Source organism: Salmo trutta, chromosome 6, assembly GCF_901001165.1.
Source record: "Salmo trutta chromosome 6, fSalTru1.1, whole genome shotgun sequence".
Lineage (NCBI taxonomy): Eukaryota > Metazoa > Chordata > Actinopteri > Salmoniformes > Salmonidae > Salmo > Salmo trutta.
In genome coordinates this window covers 22,618,184-22,634,441 of record NC_042962.1, presented here as the reverse complement: position 1 = coordinate 22,634,441, position 16,258 = coordinate 22,618,184, and the positions used below count along the sequence as shown (strand labels likewise).

Sequence of the window (16,258 nt, the reverse complement as noted above, 5' to 3'; positions counted from 1 at the left end):
TGGGTGTGCTGCCGTCAAAGACATGAGGATAAACTATCCTCCCATCTCGCCTCGTGTTCCTGTGATACATTTACCCACCAGCCAGAACGAACACGTCACTTTGACCGCCTTCACAGCAGTTAACTATAGAACAACGTGGCGAGGGACTAAGCCAGCGGTCACACCCTGACTCCCTACCAACCACCTAAAGCTTGTCTAATTACCTGGTGACACGACCCACAAGGAGGTAGTTGTTCAGCCACCATGATGGTCTTGCCACGACTCAGAATAAAGGTCAAATAAAAAAAAGCTCCCAAAGTCAGCCAGAGGGGTGAGGGATATTATGCATAGCTCGCTGTGTGTGTGCGCGCGTGTGCGTGCGTGTGTGTGTGCGCTCGTGTGTGTGCCTGTGTGTGTGTGTGTGTGCGCGACGCTGATAGAGTCTCTGTTCATTTGGGCTGGTGTCACCGCAACAGCTGATTTATACCCATCTGCTTTATGCCGTTGCTTTCAACCCACAGCCAATTTGCAAGCTCCATTCGCCTAGCCCTGGGCCCATACAGATAAACCAGGGAAGAGAGGGCGAGAGAGGGAATGAAAATGGTACCAAGAGACACGGAAATAGAAAGGGAGGGAAATAGACACAGAGAGAGAGAGAGAGAGAGAGAGAGAGAGAGAGAGAGAGAGAGAGAGAGCGAGAGAGAAGGAAAAGGAGATGTACTTTGCCATCTCAGCTTTGATGTATGACATGCAATGATGAAAGTGAATGTAGCAGTGTGTGAGCTGTTTACTGTTGCATTTTATAGGAGACATTACCTATTTGCAGAAACTCTGCTTTTACTCCCGGTAAAGGTTACATGACGGATAAGCAACAACAATGAACAATGGTCATTGGTTTTGTGGGGTGACTTGAGAGACAGAAGAGAGAGAGAGTAAAAGAGAGAGAAAGAGAGGGAGAGAGGAGCGGAGGCAGCACATTGTAGAGAAACAGAGAAACAGAGGAGCGGAGGCAGCACATTGTAGAGAAACAGAGAAACAGAGGAGCGGAGGCAGCACATTGTAGAGAAACAGAGAAACAGAGGAGCGGAGGCAGCACATTGTAGAGAAACAGAGAAACAGAGGAGCAGAGGCAGCACATTGTAGAGAAACAGAGAAACAGAGGAGCGGAGGCAGCACATTGTAGAGAAACAGAGAAACACAGGAGCGGAGGCAGCACATTGTAGAGAAACAGAGAAACAGAGGAGCAGAGGCAGCACATTGTAGAGAAACAGAGAAACAGAGGAGCGGAGGCAGCACATTGTAGAGAAACAGAGAAACACAGGAGCGGAGGCAGCACATTGTAAACTGCTGAGACCCTCAATATCACACTGCTGCTTTCACTGTTATTAAACCTCACTGCTACCTCGCCCATCAGGCCAACTAATCACATCAATAGAGCAACGTGTGTGTGTGTGTGTGTGTGTGTGTGTGCGTGCGTGTGCGTGTGTGAGAGTGTGTGTGTGTGTGTGTGTGTGTGTGTGTGTGTGTGTGTGTGTGTGTGTGTGTGTGTGTGTGTGTGTGTGTGTGTGTGCGCGAGCTGCCTGCCTGCCGCTCTGATAGTGCAGTTTCCATTACATTACTAATCTATTGGCTTGGCTTCATAGTGTTTCATAAATACCATCCTGCTATTTCCTTATTTCTACCCTTCTGGAATCCATTAAGATTTCACACAGTCAGATTCCCAAATGGCACCCTATTCCCTATTTAGAGCACTACTTTTGACTAGAGCCCTACAAAAGTCGTATATGGTGCCATTTGGGATTACTGCGTTCATCAGATTTGGAATTGTTCCGGGGAAAAAAGCATGTTATTAAACTGTATCCTGTACTGCGTCAGTCTTTGATGAATATTTGATTATGGAAGAATTGTTCCATAAACAGTGTTTTGATTAATATGAAGTTGGAGCAGAGAGGTTCTGTACGTAGAAAAACACTCAGCTGGTTCTAGACAAGAACAGGCTGTGGAAGAAAAACATGGTACCGGGAACCAGGAACCCGTTCTATAGAACCCTCTAGAAGGAATAGCATTTAGGGCGTGAAAACAGGCCGACAAATAACCCTGGAATTGACCTGCCTTGTCATGCTACACTTAGCCTGCCTGTATGGGTGACTTGTGGCCAGTTACTGGTGCTCGAACACACACATCCTCGTGTACGCATCCGCTCGCACGCACACACACGCGCACACACACACACGTACGCACGCACGCACGCACGCACACACACACACACACGCGCGCGGCTGTGAGTTAATAAAGGAGCAGCAGTCACTCGTCTGACGGGGGCTTTCTATTAGAGCTCAGCCAGCCGGGCAGCTCACTCCACAACACTTTATCACACTGTCATTCACACCACCACACGCAACGGTGTGTGTGTGTGTGTGTGTGTGAGTGGAATAGAGACTGACAGAGAGAGAGAGAGCGAGCGAGAGACGGCGAGAGAGAGAAAGAGGGAGAGAGGGCGAGAGAGAGAGATGGCGAGAGAGAGAAAGAGGGAGAGAGGGCGAGAGAGAGAGCGGGAGAGACGGCGAGAGAGAGAGAGAGCGAGAGACGGCGAGAGAGAGAGATAAAAATATGAAAGAGAGAATGAAGCAGCAGGGATCAGGGGTGACAAACGATCAGGATATTTCCGTCCCCACAGGATGATGAATCGAGACAAGATATGGCAGGTGAAAGATGGCACTTTATATAGGTAGCGTCCCAAATTACACCCTATTCCTTATAAAGTGCACTACTTTTGACCAGGGCCCATAGGGTTCTGGTCAGAAGCAGTGCATGATATAGGGCTGCCATTTGGAACGCAGACATGGAATGTAATAAGAATGGAAGTAATTGACCTGTCGTTGACTAAAAAGTGCTATATTCACTTAAAAAAGCACTAACCATGTCTTTAAGGAACAATGAAAGCCATTACTAAAAGTATCGGCTTCATAACTAATGCAGAGGAAGGTATATTAATAGTAAATTCTACACTGTGTTCCAAATGGCAGCCTGTTGTCTGTATAGCACACTACTTTTGACCTGGGTCCATAAGGCTCTGGTCAAAAAGTAGTGCACTTTATAGAGAATGGGGTGCCATTTGGGATTCAGCCCTATTAATGAGTACAGTCAGTGTGGTAATGGAGATGCCATAGAAATGTAGGGGGGGATATAGAAGGCTGGATGGAGACAAATACAGAGAACATAGTGTGTGTGTGTGTGAGGAAAGCCAAGCCTGCTAAATAACTGTCAGAGATGGACAGGATGTGGCGATACAGAGAGGAAGAAAGAAGAGAGGTAGGGAGAGAAAAGGGGGACAATCTGAGAGGAGCGGTGACAATGGGAGATGGGACAAGTCTCTCTCGCTCTCTCTCTCTCTCAATGGAAAGTGTTACCACATACATTGCCAAAGCAAACATATAGACAGATATAAAAAATGATGAAGCAGATAGATAACTGGTTGGTCATTCCACCGGCTGTCCCGACGGGTGTGTCAGGAAGCGACATATTTTGCAGCTAATATGGCGCAAAGAGGTTTTTCGATATTGGGTTTTCTCCTTTTCTGTTTTAAAATCTTTGTATTCGTTTTTACATTTGGGGGAAGATAATAGTAATTAACATAAACACGTTTAGCGTTTCCAGACCTCCAAGCATACAAGCTGCATACAAGAAGAATATAATTGGACTTATAAAGGATATTTTTCCCATTCCGGAGCAAATGCACATTGTGAAGTAGCTATGTTGAGTGAAACAGGTCCTATACACTAGATTTAGAGTTATTTGGCAACTTTAGTGGTGAATGATACAAACCTTGTCGGTCTTAGAAATCAAAACATATATGGGCTGCATGATGCGACTACAGGCTATTGATGATTTGAGAGAGGCGCAAAAAAATGGGGTATAATAATGAAAAAACGAAAACAACAACTGTATTGTTGGTTAAGGGCTCGTAAGGGGAAAGACATTTCATCCCTATGTCCTGGAATAGGGAACGGAGGCCACTTTCCCACCGTTGTGTTTTACACTCATGTTGGGCAGGCTATTCAAATCAAATTGTATTTGTCACATGTGGCGAATACAACAGGTGTAGACCTTACCACAGGTGTAGGCCTTACCACAGGTGTAGGCCTTACCACAGGTGTAGACCTTACCACAGGTGTAGACCTTACCACAGGTGTAGGCCTTACCACAGGTGTAGGCCTTACCACAGGTGTAGACCTTACAGTGAAATGCTTACTTACAAGCACTTTTTTTTAATTATTATACCCCTTTTTCTTCCCAATTTCGTGGTATCCAATTGGTGGTTACAGTCTTGTCCAAATGGTGGTTACAACCCTCCCCTAACCCGGACGACGTTGGGCCAATTGTGCGCTGCCCTATGGGTCTCCCGGTCGCGGCCGGCTGCAACAGAGCCTGGACTCAAACCAGGGTCTCTAGTGGCACAGCTAGCACTGCGATACAGTGCCTTAGACCACTGCACCACTCAGGATGCCCCTCAAAACTGCAGTTTTAAGAAAAATAAGTGTTAAGTAAAAAATAGACAAGTAAAAAATATGAATAAAAATAACAAATAATTAAGAGCAGCAGTAAAATAACAAGCAAGGCTATATACAGGGGGTACCGAGTACAGAGTCAATGTGTGGGGGCACCGGTTAGTCCAGGTAATTGAGGTAATATGTACATGTAGGTAGAGTTAAAGTGACTATGCATAGATAATAAACAGAGAGTAGCAGCAGCGTAAAAGAGGGGGTGACAATGCAAATAGTCTGGGTAGCCATTTGATTAGCTATTCAGGAGTCTTATGGCTTGGGGGTAGAAGCTGTTAAGAAGCCTTTTTACCCAGACTTGGCGCTCCGGTACCGCTTGCCATGCGGTAGCAGAGAAAACTCTATGACAAGGGTGGCTGGAGTCTTTGACAATTTTTAGAGCCTTCCTCTGACACCACCTGGTATAGAGGTCCTGAATGGCAGGAAGCTTGGCCCCAGCGATGTACTGGGCCATACACACTACCCTCTGTAGTGTGTACGGTAATTTCGCTGCGCCTCAGGAAATATTCCACCCAAACTCTGTATCCCAAGGGCTCTTTTCTCCAATCCTATTCCTGCAGCTACCCATTGCTTAATTTGGGAAACCAACTGAAATCTGTTCGGGAACATCGATAGTAACATGTTTTCACGACTAAACATATTTCATTAAACTGTTGACAGCCCCCCCATGCGGGCTGTAGAAAGGAACGAAAGAGAGAGGGGAGGAGATGGAAACTCATGGTGGTGAGACATTCTGTAGCTAAAGGTAATGTGTCAGTCTATTAATTATGAAAACAAAAAAGCCTTATCACTAGGCTATTCAAAATCTAAAACAAATTCACTATAATTGTAGGCTAAATCGGAATTTGATTAACGTAGGCTAGACCAATAACGTACCAAAGATATTTTCTATCAGTATTTTTGTTTGTTTTTCTGCCATGTGCAATATGCGGTTGGGTATGTATTGTATAACGGCACAATCGTCATTATATTTCAGGGTATGCATAAGCTCTAACATGGGTATGGGTGTTTTGAATGAATCATCACTTCAGGAAGCGCTGTCCACATGGACCATGTGGTCATCCACGAGGACCATGTTTTCCCACTCAGTTTCAACCTGCTGTTGAACTTCTTTCTCCAAATTGATCATCAGAGTGCGTAAGAGGAGAATACCGTGAGTCAACGGTCATGTGGAATTTTACTGCGATCATGACTCATAACTGCTGGTGACGCAGTAATACGGTCACCACAACAGCCCGAAGTGGGGGGGGGGGGGGGGGGGGGTCACTTGTTTTTCAATTATTCTAACATTTGGCTCTTATTTAGATATTAATCAGAAGAGGGAATTGGCCTAATTCTGCCCTGCATGCCATGTTTGGAATTTTTCTCTGTAGCCCGAGGATGCTCTTACAGAATTACGCATGCTGGGTTTCCATTGGGGGTTTGTCCCATTTGTCAAATTCTTGCTTTGTAAGCACACCCCACACTTTATGGCCATAAAGTGCAATTGGTTCTACTATTAATTTGAATATTTTCAGCCAGATCCCCTCTCCGCCGCTCTCTCTCTCTCTGTTACTCACCGGTGCACGCCGCTGTTGCACATGACGATGTGTGTGGCTCCGAGGCGAGAGCAGAGTTCTGATGCCACGGTAAGCAGGCCGACTCCTGACGCCCCACAGGCTGTGTACTGACAGGCTGCCGTGCGACGGGAGGAGATAAAACTCTCCATCAGCCGGTACAACTCCTCCAGAGCATTCAGAGGACGCATCAACTGGGGGGAGGGGGAGAGGAGGAGGAGAGGTAGGAGAAAGGGAGGGAGGGTTAATACTGTATGACGACTGTATCAGGCCCTGCGATAGACTAGCGTCCTGTCCGGGGGGTGTACTTGCACATCAAGCTGTCTCGCGCTACAGAAACAGGACCATTGCGCCATGGATCATTCTGGCTCGGACAAGACTGCGTCGTGTGAGTGTCAGACCACGACGCCACTGTAACTAGCCTATGAAGGTGGTGTTTCCTGATCCTCTTACCTTGTCTATGAGCGCAGCTTTAGGTGTGGAGCTGGGTGGAAGGTTGGACTTATCCAGGTAGAAAGCCCTGTAGGGAGGAACACAGGACGGTTAGGCAATGCTGCTCCCTAGCATGATGGTTTAGCTACTGATAAACAATGTTTAACGGAATATTCGTGAGGTTAAGGGTATGCCCTCCACACTATGGCACCCATAGTTCAGCAACACAGTAGCCCTCCGCGTTATGCCATACCCTTTGACCTTTATTTGACCTTTATTTGACCAATAGGTCAGACTCAGTAGCAGCAGACCAGACCGGCCCAGGCCCTGCAGCAGTCCATCAAGGGTTTGTTTTGGAGCTGGGTGGTGTGGTACATCAAATCATCTGGCTAACCCAGTCCAAGCTCCAGATCCTAGCTCAGCAGATACACAAACTAAGTGTGTGTCCCGAATGGCACCCTATTCCCTATATAGTCCACTACGTTTGACCAGGGCTCTATGTAGGGTGCCATTTGTGACGCAGACTGAGCATCTCATCTGGGCTTCGTTCCTTCATTCATTCAATGAGCGGGAGGGTGTAGTTTCATTGTGTGGCCACTGGAGGCAGTACTAGCCTGGTCTCGCTATTCAATGGAGATGGCTGGCTGGAGAATGGACGATGTGTGTGAGGCTAATGGTGCTGGCTCAGCAGTACGTAAAATCAGTCACAGTCAGTGTGTGTGTGTGTGTGTGTGTGTGTGTGTGTCCTATTATACTGTGCCAAATATGCCTCAAGCTATGAATCAAGGCAGGTACTACAACTATCTACAACCATCACAGTGCTACAACCATCACAGCCTAAAGCATTGGAGAAATACACACACACACACACACACACACACACACACACACACACACACACACACACACACACACACACACACACACACACACACACCACACACCACACAGAACGATATGCATCTGCCTGTGGCCATTAGCCTCCTATCCTGCATCTAAGAATCTTCAGTTGGCGATATGCGATATCCTCTCTGCTAGCCAAAGTATTGTTATTCATATACTGGATAGAGACATATCCCTGCAGATTCCCATTGACATTGTTTCCTAGTGTTTAGGCTTGAGGGTAAACAGAAAAGTGTAATGCCAGGGATATTGTTCATACTGCTGACAATAAAAACGAATCCATTCATGTTCAGTTTAGTCTGCCCAGTACATGTACAGTGAGGGAAAAAAGTATTTGATCCCCTGCTGATTTTGTAAGTTTGCCCACTTACAAAGAAATGATCAGTCTATAATTTTAATGGTAGGTTTATTTGAACAGTGAGAGACCAGAATAACAACAACAAAAATCCAGAACAACGCATGTCAAAAACGTTATAAATTGATTTGCATTTTAATGAGCGAAATAAGTATTTGACCCCTCTCAATCAGAAAGATTTCTGGCTCCCAGGTGTCTTTTATACAGGTAACGAGCTGAGATTAGGAGCACACTCTTAAAGGGAGTGCTCCTAATCTCAGCTTGTTACCTGTATAAAAGACACCTCTCCACAGAAGCAATCAATTAATCAGATTCCAAACTCTCCACCATGGCCAAGACCAAAGAGCTCTCCAAGGATGTCAGGGACAAGATTGTAGACCTACACAAGGCTGGAATGGGCTACAAGACCATCGCCAATCAGATTGGTGAGAAGGTGACAACACTTGGTGCGATTATTCGCAAATGGAAGAAACACAAAAGAACTGTCAAATCTCCCTCGGCCTGGGGCTCCATGCAAGATCTCACCTCGTGGAGTTGCAATGATCATGAGAACGGTGAGGAATCAGCCCAGAACTACACGGGAGGATCTTGTCAATGATCTCAAGGCAGCTGGGACCATAATCACCAAGAAAACAATTGGTAACACACTACGCCGTGAAGGACTGAAATCCTGCAGCACCCGCAAGGTCCCTCTGCTCAAGAAAGCACATATACATGCCCGTCTGAAGTTTGCCAATGAACATCTGAATGATTCATAGGACAACTGGGTGAAAGTGTTGTGGTCAGATGAGACCAAAATGGAGCTCTTTGGGATCAACTCAACTCACCGTGTTTGGAGGAGGAGGAATGCTGCCTATGACCCCAAGAACACCATCCCCACCGTCAAACATGGAGGTGGAAACATTATGCTTTGGGGGTGTTTTTCTGCTAAGGGGACAGGACAACTTCACTGCATCAAAGGGACGATGGACGGGGCCATGTACCGTCAAATCTTGGGTGAGAACCTCCTTCCCTCAGCCAGGACATTGAAAATGGGTCCTGAAATGGGTATTCCAGCATGACAATGACCCAAAACACACGGCCAAGGCAACAAAGGAGTGGCTCAAGAAGAAGCACATTAAGGTCCTGGAGTGGCCTAGCCAGTCTCCAGACCTTAATCCCATAGAAAATCTGTGGAGGGAGCTGAAGGTTCGAGTTGCCAAACGTCAGCCTCGAAACCTTAATGACTTGGAGAAGATCTGCAAAGAGGAGTGGGACAAAATCCCTCCTGAGATGTGTGCAAACCTGGTGGCCAACTACAAGAAACGTCTGACCTCTGTGATTGCCAACAAGGGTTTTGCCACCAAGTACTAAATCATGTTTTGCAGAGGGGTCAAATACTTCTTTCCCTCATTAAAATGCTAATCATTTTATAACATTTTTGACATGCGTTTTTCTGGATTTTTGTGGTTGTTATTCTGTCTCTCACTGTTCAAATAAACCTACCATTAAAATTATAGACTGATCATTTCTTTGTCAGTGGGCAAACGTACAAAATCAGCAGGGGATCAAATACTTTTTCCCTCACTGTATGAGTCCCAACTATTCCCTATTTAGTGCACTACTTTAGACCAGGGTCCATTGGGAATAGGGTACCATTTGGGATTGCAGACAGACTGCCTTGACGTTTATTATCACGATGATATTTTTGCCTGACACATTAAAACAGTTATGGTTCAGGATTTAATAACGCTGTAAATCAGTGCTGGCATGGTGGGGAGATCAAGTTTATTCTACAAACACACACAAAAACGCACACACCAGGGTTTCCGTTAGGAAAAGTTGGCGCTGGACAAGTGACCGGGAATATTTGTATTTATCGGACATTTAAGCTATTTACCAGTCATCGATATGCATTGGGTACGTAACCCATTAGGCTGTCCATCCACCCACCCAGCCAGCGCCATCCATAATCAACGGATATTGGCTAAATGAGCCACATTTACGTGTCCTGAAAAACAGCCTATAACTAATTACAAAAACACTATTTCCATCTGTAGCATATGCAAAACTTTAGAGCATATTTTTTTCATGATTTTTACTTTCCTAAAACAAATATTGTCCACCACACTGTTCAGCTATTAGAGATATGAGCACTAAATGCATCAGGGCACTGCATAGGCCTATAGGCTTAGGTGTCCACTGTATTAGGTATATTCATTTTTGTGGGTCAAAAAATATAAAAGGAAGAGAAACTTAGTCCTAATCCCAGAGAGAGAGATAAGAGATATGCCAGCGGCTTGCTCCGACACGACATGAATTTCAGATAGGCTACTGCGTCTGCTTTAGAGATATAGGAGTACAGAAGGAGGCTAATTTGTACATTTTTAATTAGAATATTAAGATATATATATATAAAGATAAGCATTTTATTGTTAGATTATAGGAGTAACTCCAGTAGGCCAAAAACATTCTTCCTCACCTCAACTGCAACTGTCGGAGTCAGTCGGAGCGCCAATGTGCCCTGCCTCATATCATAGGCCTGCAGTATAATAGGCTAATAGCCACACCACACCAAACCTTCAAAAAGTTTCTAACTTTACTAAGGTAATATCAAAAGTAAATCAAGCCATTGTTTATAGGGAAATTACGAGCAGGATATTATATTGCGGCAAACACAACATTATAGTTGGAACTTAATTTGGCCAAAGAAAATGGCTCAACAGAATTAAACAAAACACTTGCATTTACATTACATTTTTTTACATTTTAGTCATTTAGCAGACGCTCTTATCCAGAGCGACTTACAGTAGTGAATGCATACATTTCATTTTCATTTCATACATTTTTTTTTTTTTTTTCGTACTTGGCCCCCCGTGGGAATCGAACCCACAACCCTGGTGTTGCAAACACCATGCTCTACCAACTGAGCTACGGGGAAGGCTAACTGGCAAACTGGTTTAAACCTTCACAAAAGGTTTGAACAGCTTATATTGCAGTAATTACCAAGAAAGGCTAGTGCCTACCGTACCTAACAAATGAAAGGCTAATTATATTTATTTTACAACAGGCACACAATTGAAAAGACAAATCAAACTTAATTTAGCCAATGAAAATGTCTCAACAGAATAACATTTTTTTTTTTTTTAAACACGTTTACTTTTGTTTCAAAGTAGATTTGTTTAAGACTACCAAGAAACACTCTGTGTGACCCTGATTGAGCCCACTGCAGTAACAGGTTTTAAAGAACTGGAAAAAATGAGTAGGCCTATCATCTTATAAAGTAATTCACAGTGCTTTATTAAAAATTATAAACTTGGCTGAAAGCAGTGGTATATGAGACCGTATACCATGGGTATGACAAAACATTTAATTTTACTGCACCTCTGGGGTTTGTGGTATATGGTCAATATACCACAGCTAAGGCCAGTATCCAGGCACTCCGCGTTGCATCGTGCAATGCCCTTAGCCGTGCTATATTGGCCATATAACACACCCCCTCGGGGCTTATTGCTTAAGTGTAATAGACTACCGAGATGGTATTGAAGAAATAAGTTGTTTCATCATCTTGTGATTCAAAATATTTGAATATGCAACCTAATTCTGTGATTGTCATGCATTGTGGGTAGACACTTATGCTACTGTTGTTATATTTCACTTTTAAAATAGAGCGACAGTATTTGTTTTATATTTTTGTTGTTCAATAGAGATGAATTTTCCTGCATCTTTACATGCTCTAATATCATAGGCTAATTTATTTTGGGCTAATTCACCACATAAGTAAGTGGAAACTCAAAACAGATAACCATAACTCATAGTGGCCCTGTACTAATCTAAAATTACATTTAATGTCCAATGTTGCAGTTGTAGCCTACCGCCCAATGAGGCCTATGCACTCGCAATGGCCAATCCGCATTTCGCAGGCTCCGTATCTCAAAGCCATATCAAATATCTTTGTAAAATAGTTGCTAATGAACTCATAATTGAGAGTTGAGAAATAAAAAAGTACTGTATATCTACAGAAAGCTGAGAGCATCCTCTCTCCGTCTGCGACAACAGGATAGCTTCCTTGCAATCAGAATACTTCTCTTTCTCCCTAGGCCAACGCTCCTCTCTCGCTCTCTCCTCAGCAGCAGGGCAGCCCTGGATAATTTGGCAGGCTACAATTGTATTTATCGGCCAAAAGCCGTCAATTACCAGCAAACGGAAGCCCTGGCACAACAACACAGTTACATCATCGGCACCATAGCATTATCCTTTAACTTGCAGTCTCCCAAAGCTAAATGACTATGAGGGGAGTTTACTATTGGTTCAGGCAGAGTTAACGGTCCATGTAATTGGTTCAACACTGGCTTATCATTCACAAAATGCTTGAGATAGCGCAGGAGTTATGCCGAGCTTTCGGCTAGAAACGTTATTCACTTCAATCCCCCCCCATCTCACCCTCCATAAACCGTTTGCAAGCACATATAATGGCATAGGGTCCATAACGAACATTAATCATTTAAAAAGGGTTGCCGGGTGGTTCTCTGCAAATTCCTATTTGCTAAATATGAGATTTTCTCATTCAGGCTCATGCTGTTTGCACTTGGTAACTATAGTGTGTGTGTGTGTGTGTGTGTGTGTGTGTGTGTGTGTGTGTGTGTGTGTGTGTGTGTGTGTGTGTGTGTGCGGACAAACAAAAAGGCTGGAGTGCATCAAAGCCAGTGTCCTCCTTACATTATCCAAGGAGCGATGACAAAAAAAACCTAAAAAACATTCATCTTGTTCCAAAAATACTTTGACTTCATATTGTAGGCATTAAAACTATGTTTTACGAGCATAAAACAAAATGAAAGTCAACAAGACAATAACACTCAAAAGTTTCCCAATAAAAGTTCTAAATATAGGCCCTGCTACAGGCCTGCTATGCATCTTACCATTTAGTCCCTACACCACAACCCATTCACACACCAATATCTCTCTTTCTGCCCAATAAAATTTTATCATCACACAAAACCGGTCTGCCCAAATGGCACCCTATTCCCTGCTTAGCGCACTACTTTTGACTATATAGGTAATAGGATGCCATTGTGGACAGAGCCCTGCTCTGTCAGATAGGAATCACCTTCAATCTGAATGGCTAACTCTGCCTCTGACTGAGCCTCAAGTCGCACCCTATTCCCTATATAGTGCACTACTTTTGACCAGGAACACATAGGGAATATGGTGCCATTTGGGATGAACCCTCTGTCTCAACGCTGCTGCTTACACTTTTCTGTTAAAGCAACAAACAAACAAAAACACCCTTGTAGATGCATTTCGCCAAGCCAAGGTCATATTACCCACTGATTATACCATAGACAAACATACTGCCCACCATGAAGAGAGAGGAACCTGGAGGTCCTTGTCTGTGTCCCAAATGGCACCCTATTCCCTATGCACTGCACTACTTTTGACCAGGGCCCATAGGGATTATTTTGGGAATAGGGTGCCATTTGGGACCTAATCTTTTTATGACTAACTAATAATAAGGGCAAACTTTAGGTCAGGATGATATCCTTTGGGTGTTTTGGTAAGTGAAGCCAATTTAAAGGGACATCATTTGGTCAACGGATGGCAATTGGGTGGTTGGGAAAAACCCTATTTTGGGAACTGGGAAATTATAGTCAGCCCACACATGCAGTACTGTAACTATATGCACATGTTGGTACAAGGGGATACCCGTATAATCACATATCGCATTATAGGATCTCCGTGGGGTTACTGGCATGGTTGATGTATATGAGATTGTAAAACATGAGGAGCCCTGACATCACAGTTTCCTTTCCCGCTGACGCTGGTGACTCCCTCGCAGTTTTATCCACGCTCCTTTGCTCAATTCTGAACCCTTACGCGGAGACTGAATGAGTCTGTGTGTGTGTGCGAGTGTGATAGTGTACGTGTGTGAGAACATAGAGGCCAGGGACAGCCCCCCTCCTTGCAGTCTGGGCAACAGCTCAACCTCCCAGAACACTACGGAACCCTCCAGAGGAATTCTAGAATGACAAAAGACTCGTGAATTTCCCACAAGGAATTCCATCCACATTCTAACCAGTCCCAACGTTCCGTGGGGGAAGCATTGGGATTAACAATGCCCTGTGTTCACTCTTGGGCCATTCCCATTCCACCAGGTGGAAACAAAAGGAAAAGCCTTAGTAGCCATCTGTGTGTGAACTGTACAGGAGTTCTATGGGTCTACTTCATTTTGTTTGGTGATTTCCCAGGGTTGTTTCTCGGTCTACATCCCAAATGACACCCTATTCCCAACATAGTGTGCTACTTTTGACCATAGCACATAGGGAATTGGAGTCCTAGGGGAACTGTTGTGGGGCAGCAGGCTCAGTGTTAAAGCCTCCTCTGTAATAACTAATGGGGTACTTTTTCCACCACATACATTTTTACACAGGACCTTAATAGAGGATTTGGACAACAGCCAAGGATGCCCTATGGCTTTCAGCCCAGCTCATTTGACTGAGGCCTTCCTCCAAGGAGACTTAACTCTCTGTATGCGTCCCATATAGCATCCTATTCCCTATGTAGTGCACTATATAGGGCAGTGCTTGTCCAGGGCTACAATGAAAATGCCTACCGTTGGGGGTACTTGAGGACTGGAGTTGGGAAATACTGATATAGGGAATAGGGTGCCATTTGGGACACAGGCACTTTGTTTCATCTTCTCCTAACAAAAGGAAAATACTCCAGGCTCTTTCCCAGGCAGGCCACGCTCATTACAATCAGTAGGAACGGACTGTGTGTGTGTGTGTGTGTGTTTGGGGGGTTCTAAGGCACATATGTTTTCTGCGTTTCAGACAAAGCTAGCGTGGGAATCTGAATAGTGGCGTGCAGTCTACTGAGGCACATCAATGAAACAAACATAGCTGAAACAGTGAGTACAGAGACCCTGAGAGTAACGTTACCATACTTAAAGTAACTGCCCAGGGAAAATATCCCCTTTAAAAGCTCATAATCTGTTAACTCATACCCAAATAATGTTAACGCTTCCTATACTTGTATTTGTGGCCAAAGCATATATTAGAGAAAGATACACTTCAAAAAGCCCAAGTGAAACATGTATTTCAAACAGACCGTTTAAAAAATGCTCATTACTTTCTCAGAGGATGACGTCATGTTTGTGGCCGAGTTTTTCTCATTGACTGACCAGTATACGCCCACACCATACAAACACAGAAAAGCTTTAGGTTAGAACCGTAACCCCGGTTCTCTGATCGTACGAGTGAGGTATTTCCCTCTTACTCTATAAAAAGGTCCATGCAGCGTCTCCGAGTCAAAACATGCAACATCTCTTCCTCGCTCATTCAAGGAGTGTGTTCTGGTGAAATACCTCACTCATACTATCAGAGAACCAGAGTTAAGGTCATAACCTAAAGTTCTCTTTCAAGGATTCGTTTCGGTATTTCGCTTATGGGATGTTCTGACTCCCGTATTCCCAGACGAGCTTATCCTGACCACCGACTGCCCTGTGCGACTTGTCAGGTTGGATGAGGAGCGTCGCTGCACAGCTATTTTCAGGTCTCGCTAGAAATGTTTGATCGTGGCCCAGTCCGGGCTCCGTTCATCTTTCCCCCGATCCTGACTAGTCGCCTAGTCCCTGCCGCTGAAAAACGTCCCCACAGCATGATACTGCCACCATGCTTCACCGTAGGGATGGTGCCAGGTTTCCTCCAGACGTGACACTTGGCATTCAGGCCAAAGAGTTCAATCTTGGTTTCATCAGACCAGAGAATCTTGTTTCTCATGGTCAGAGTACTTTAGGTGCCTTTTGACAAACTCCAAGCGGGATGTCATGTGCCTTTTACTGAGGAGTGGCTTACGTCTGGCCACTACCATAAAGGCCTGATTAGTGAAGTGCTGCAGAAATGGTTGTTCTTCTGGAAGGTTCTCCCATCTCCACAGACGAACTCTGGAGCTCTGTCAGAGTGACCATTGGTTTCTTGGTCACCTCCCTGACCAAGCCCCTTCTACCCCGATTGCTCAGTTTGGCCGGGGGGCCAGCTCTAGGAAGTGTCTTAGTGGTTCCTAACTTCTTGCATTTAATAATGATGGTGGCCACTGTGTTCTTGGAGACCTTCAATGCTGCAGAATTGTTTTGGTACCCTCCCCCAGACCTGTGCCTCAACACAATCCTGTCACAGAGCTCTACAGAAAAGTTGCTCTGACATGCACTGTCAACTGTGGGACCTTATATAGACAGGTGTGTGCCTTTCCAAATCATGTCCAATCAATTGAATTGACCACAGGTGGACTCCAATCAAGTTGTAGAAACATCAAGGATGATCATGATAAGCAGGATGCACCTGAGCTCAATTTCAAGTCTCATAGCAAAGTGTCTGAAAACTCACGTAAATAAGTTATTTCTGCTCTTAGTTTTGTTATAAATGTGCAAATCGTTTTGGGGTATTGTGTGTAGATTGATGAGGGGAAAAAACGATTTAATCCATTTTAGAATAAGA

At 44.5% G+C, this 16,258-nt stretch overlaps 1 protein-coding gene across 1 annotated transcript in view; it reads right to left on the bottom strand.

The window, feature by feature from the left end:
- LOC115195677 (phosphatidylinositol 3,4,5-trisphosphate-dependent Rac exchanger 2 protein-like) overlaps window positions 1-16,258 on the bottom strand; it is a 203,128-nt gene that overhangs the window by 16,670 nt on the left and 170,200 nt on the right. Inside the window, 2 exon segments of the mRNA XM_029755788.1 lie at window positions 6,101-6,291; window positions 6,551-6,617. Coding sequence (XP_029611648.1) covers window positions 6,101-6,291; window positions 6,551-6,617 — 258 coding nt within the window.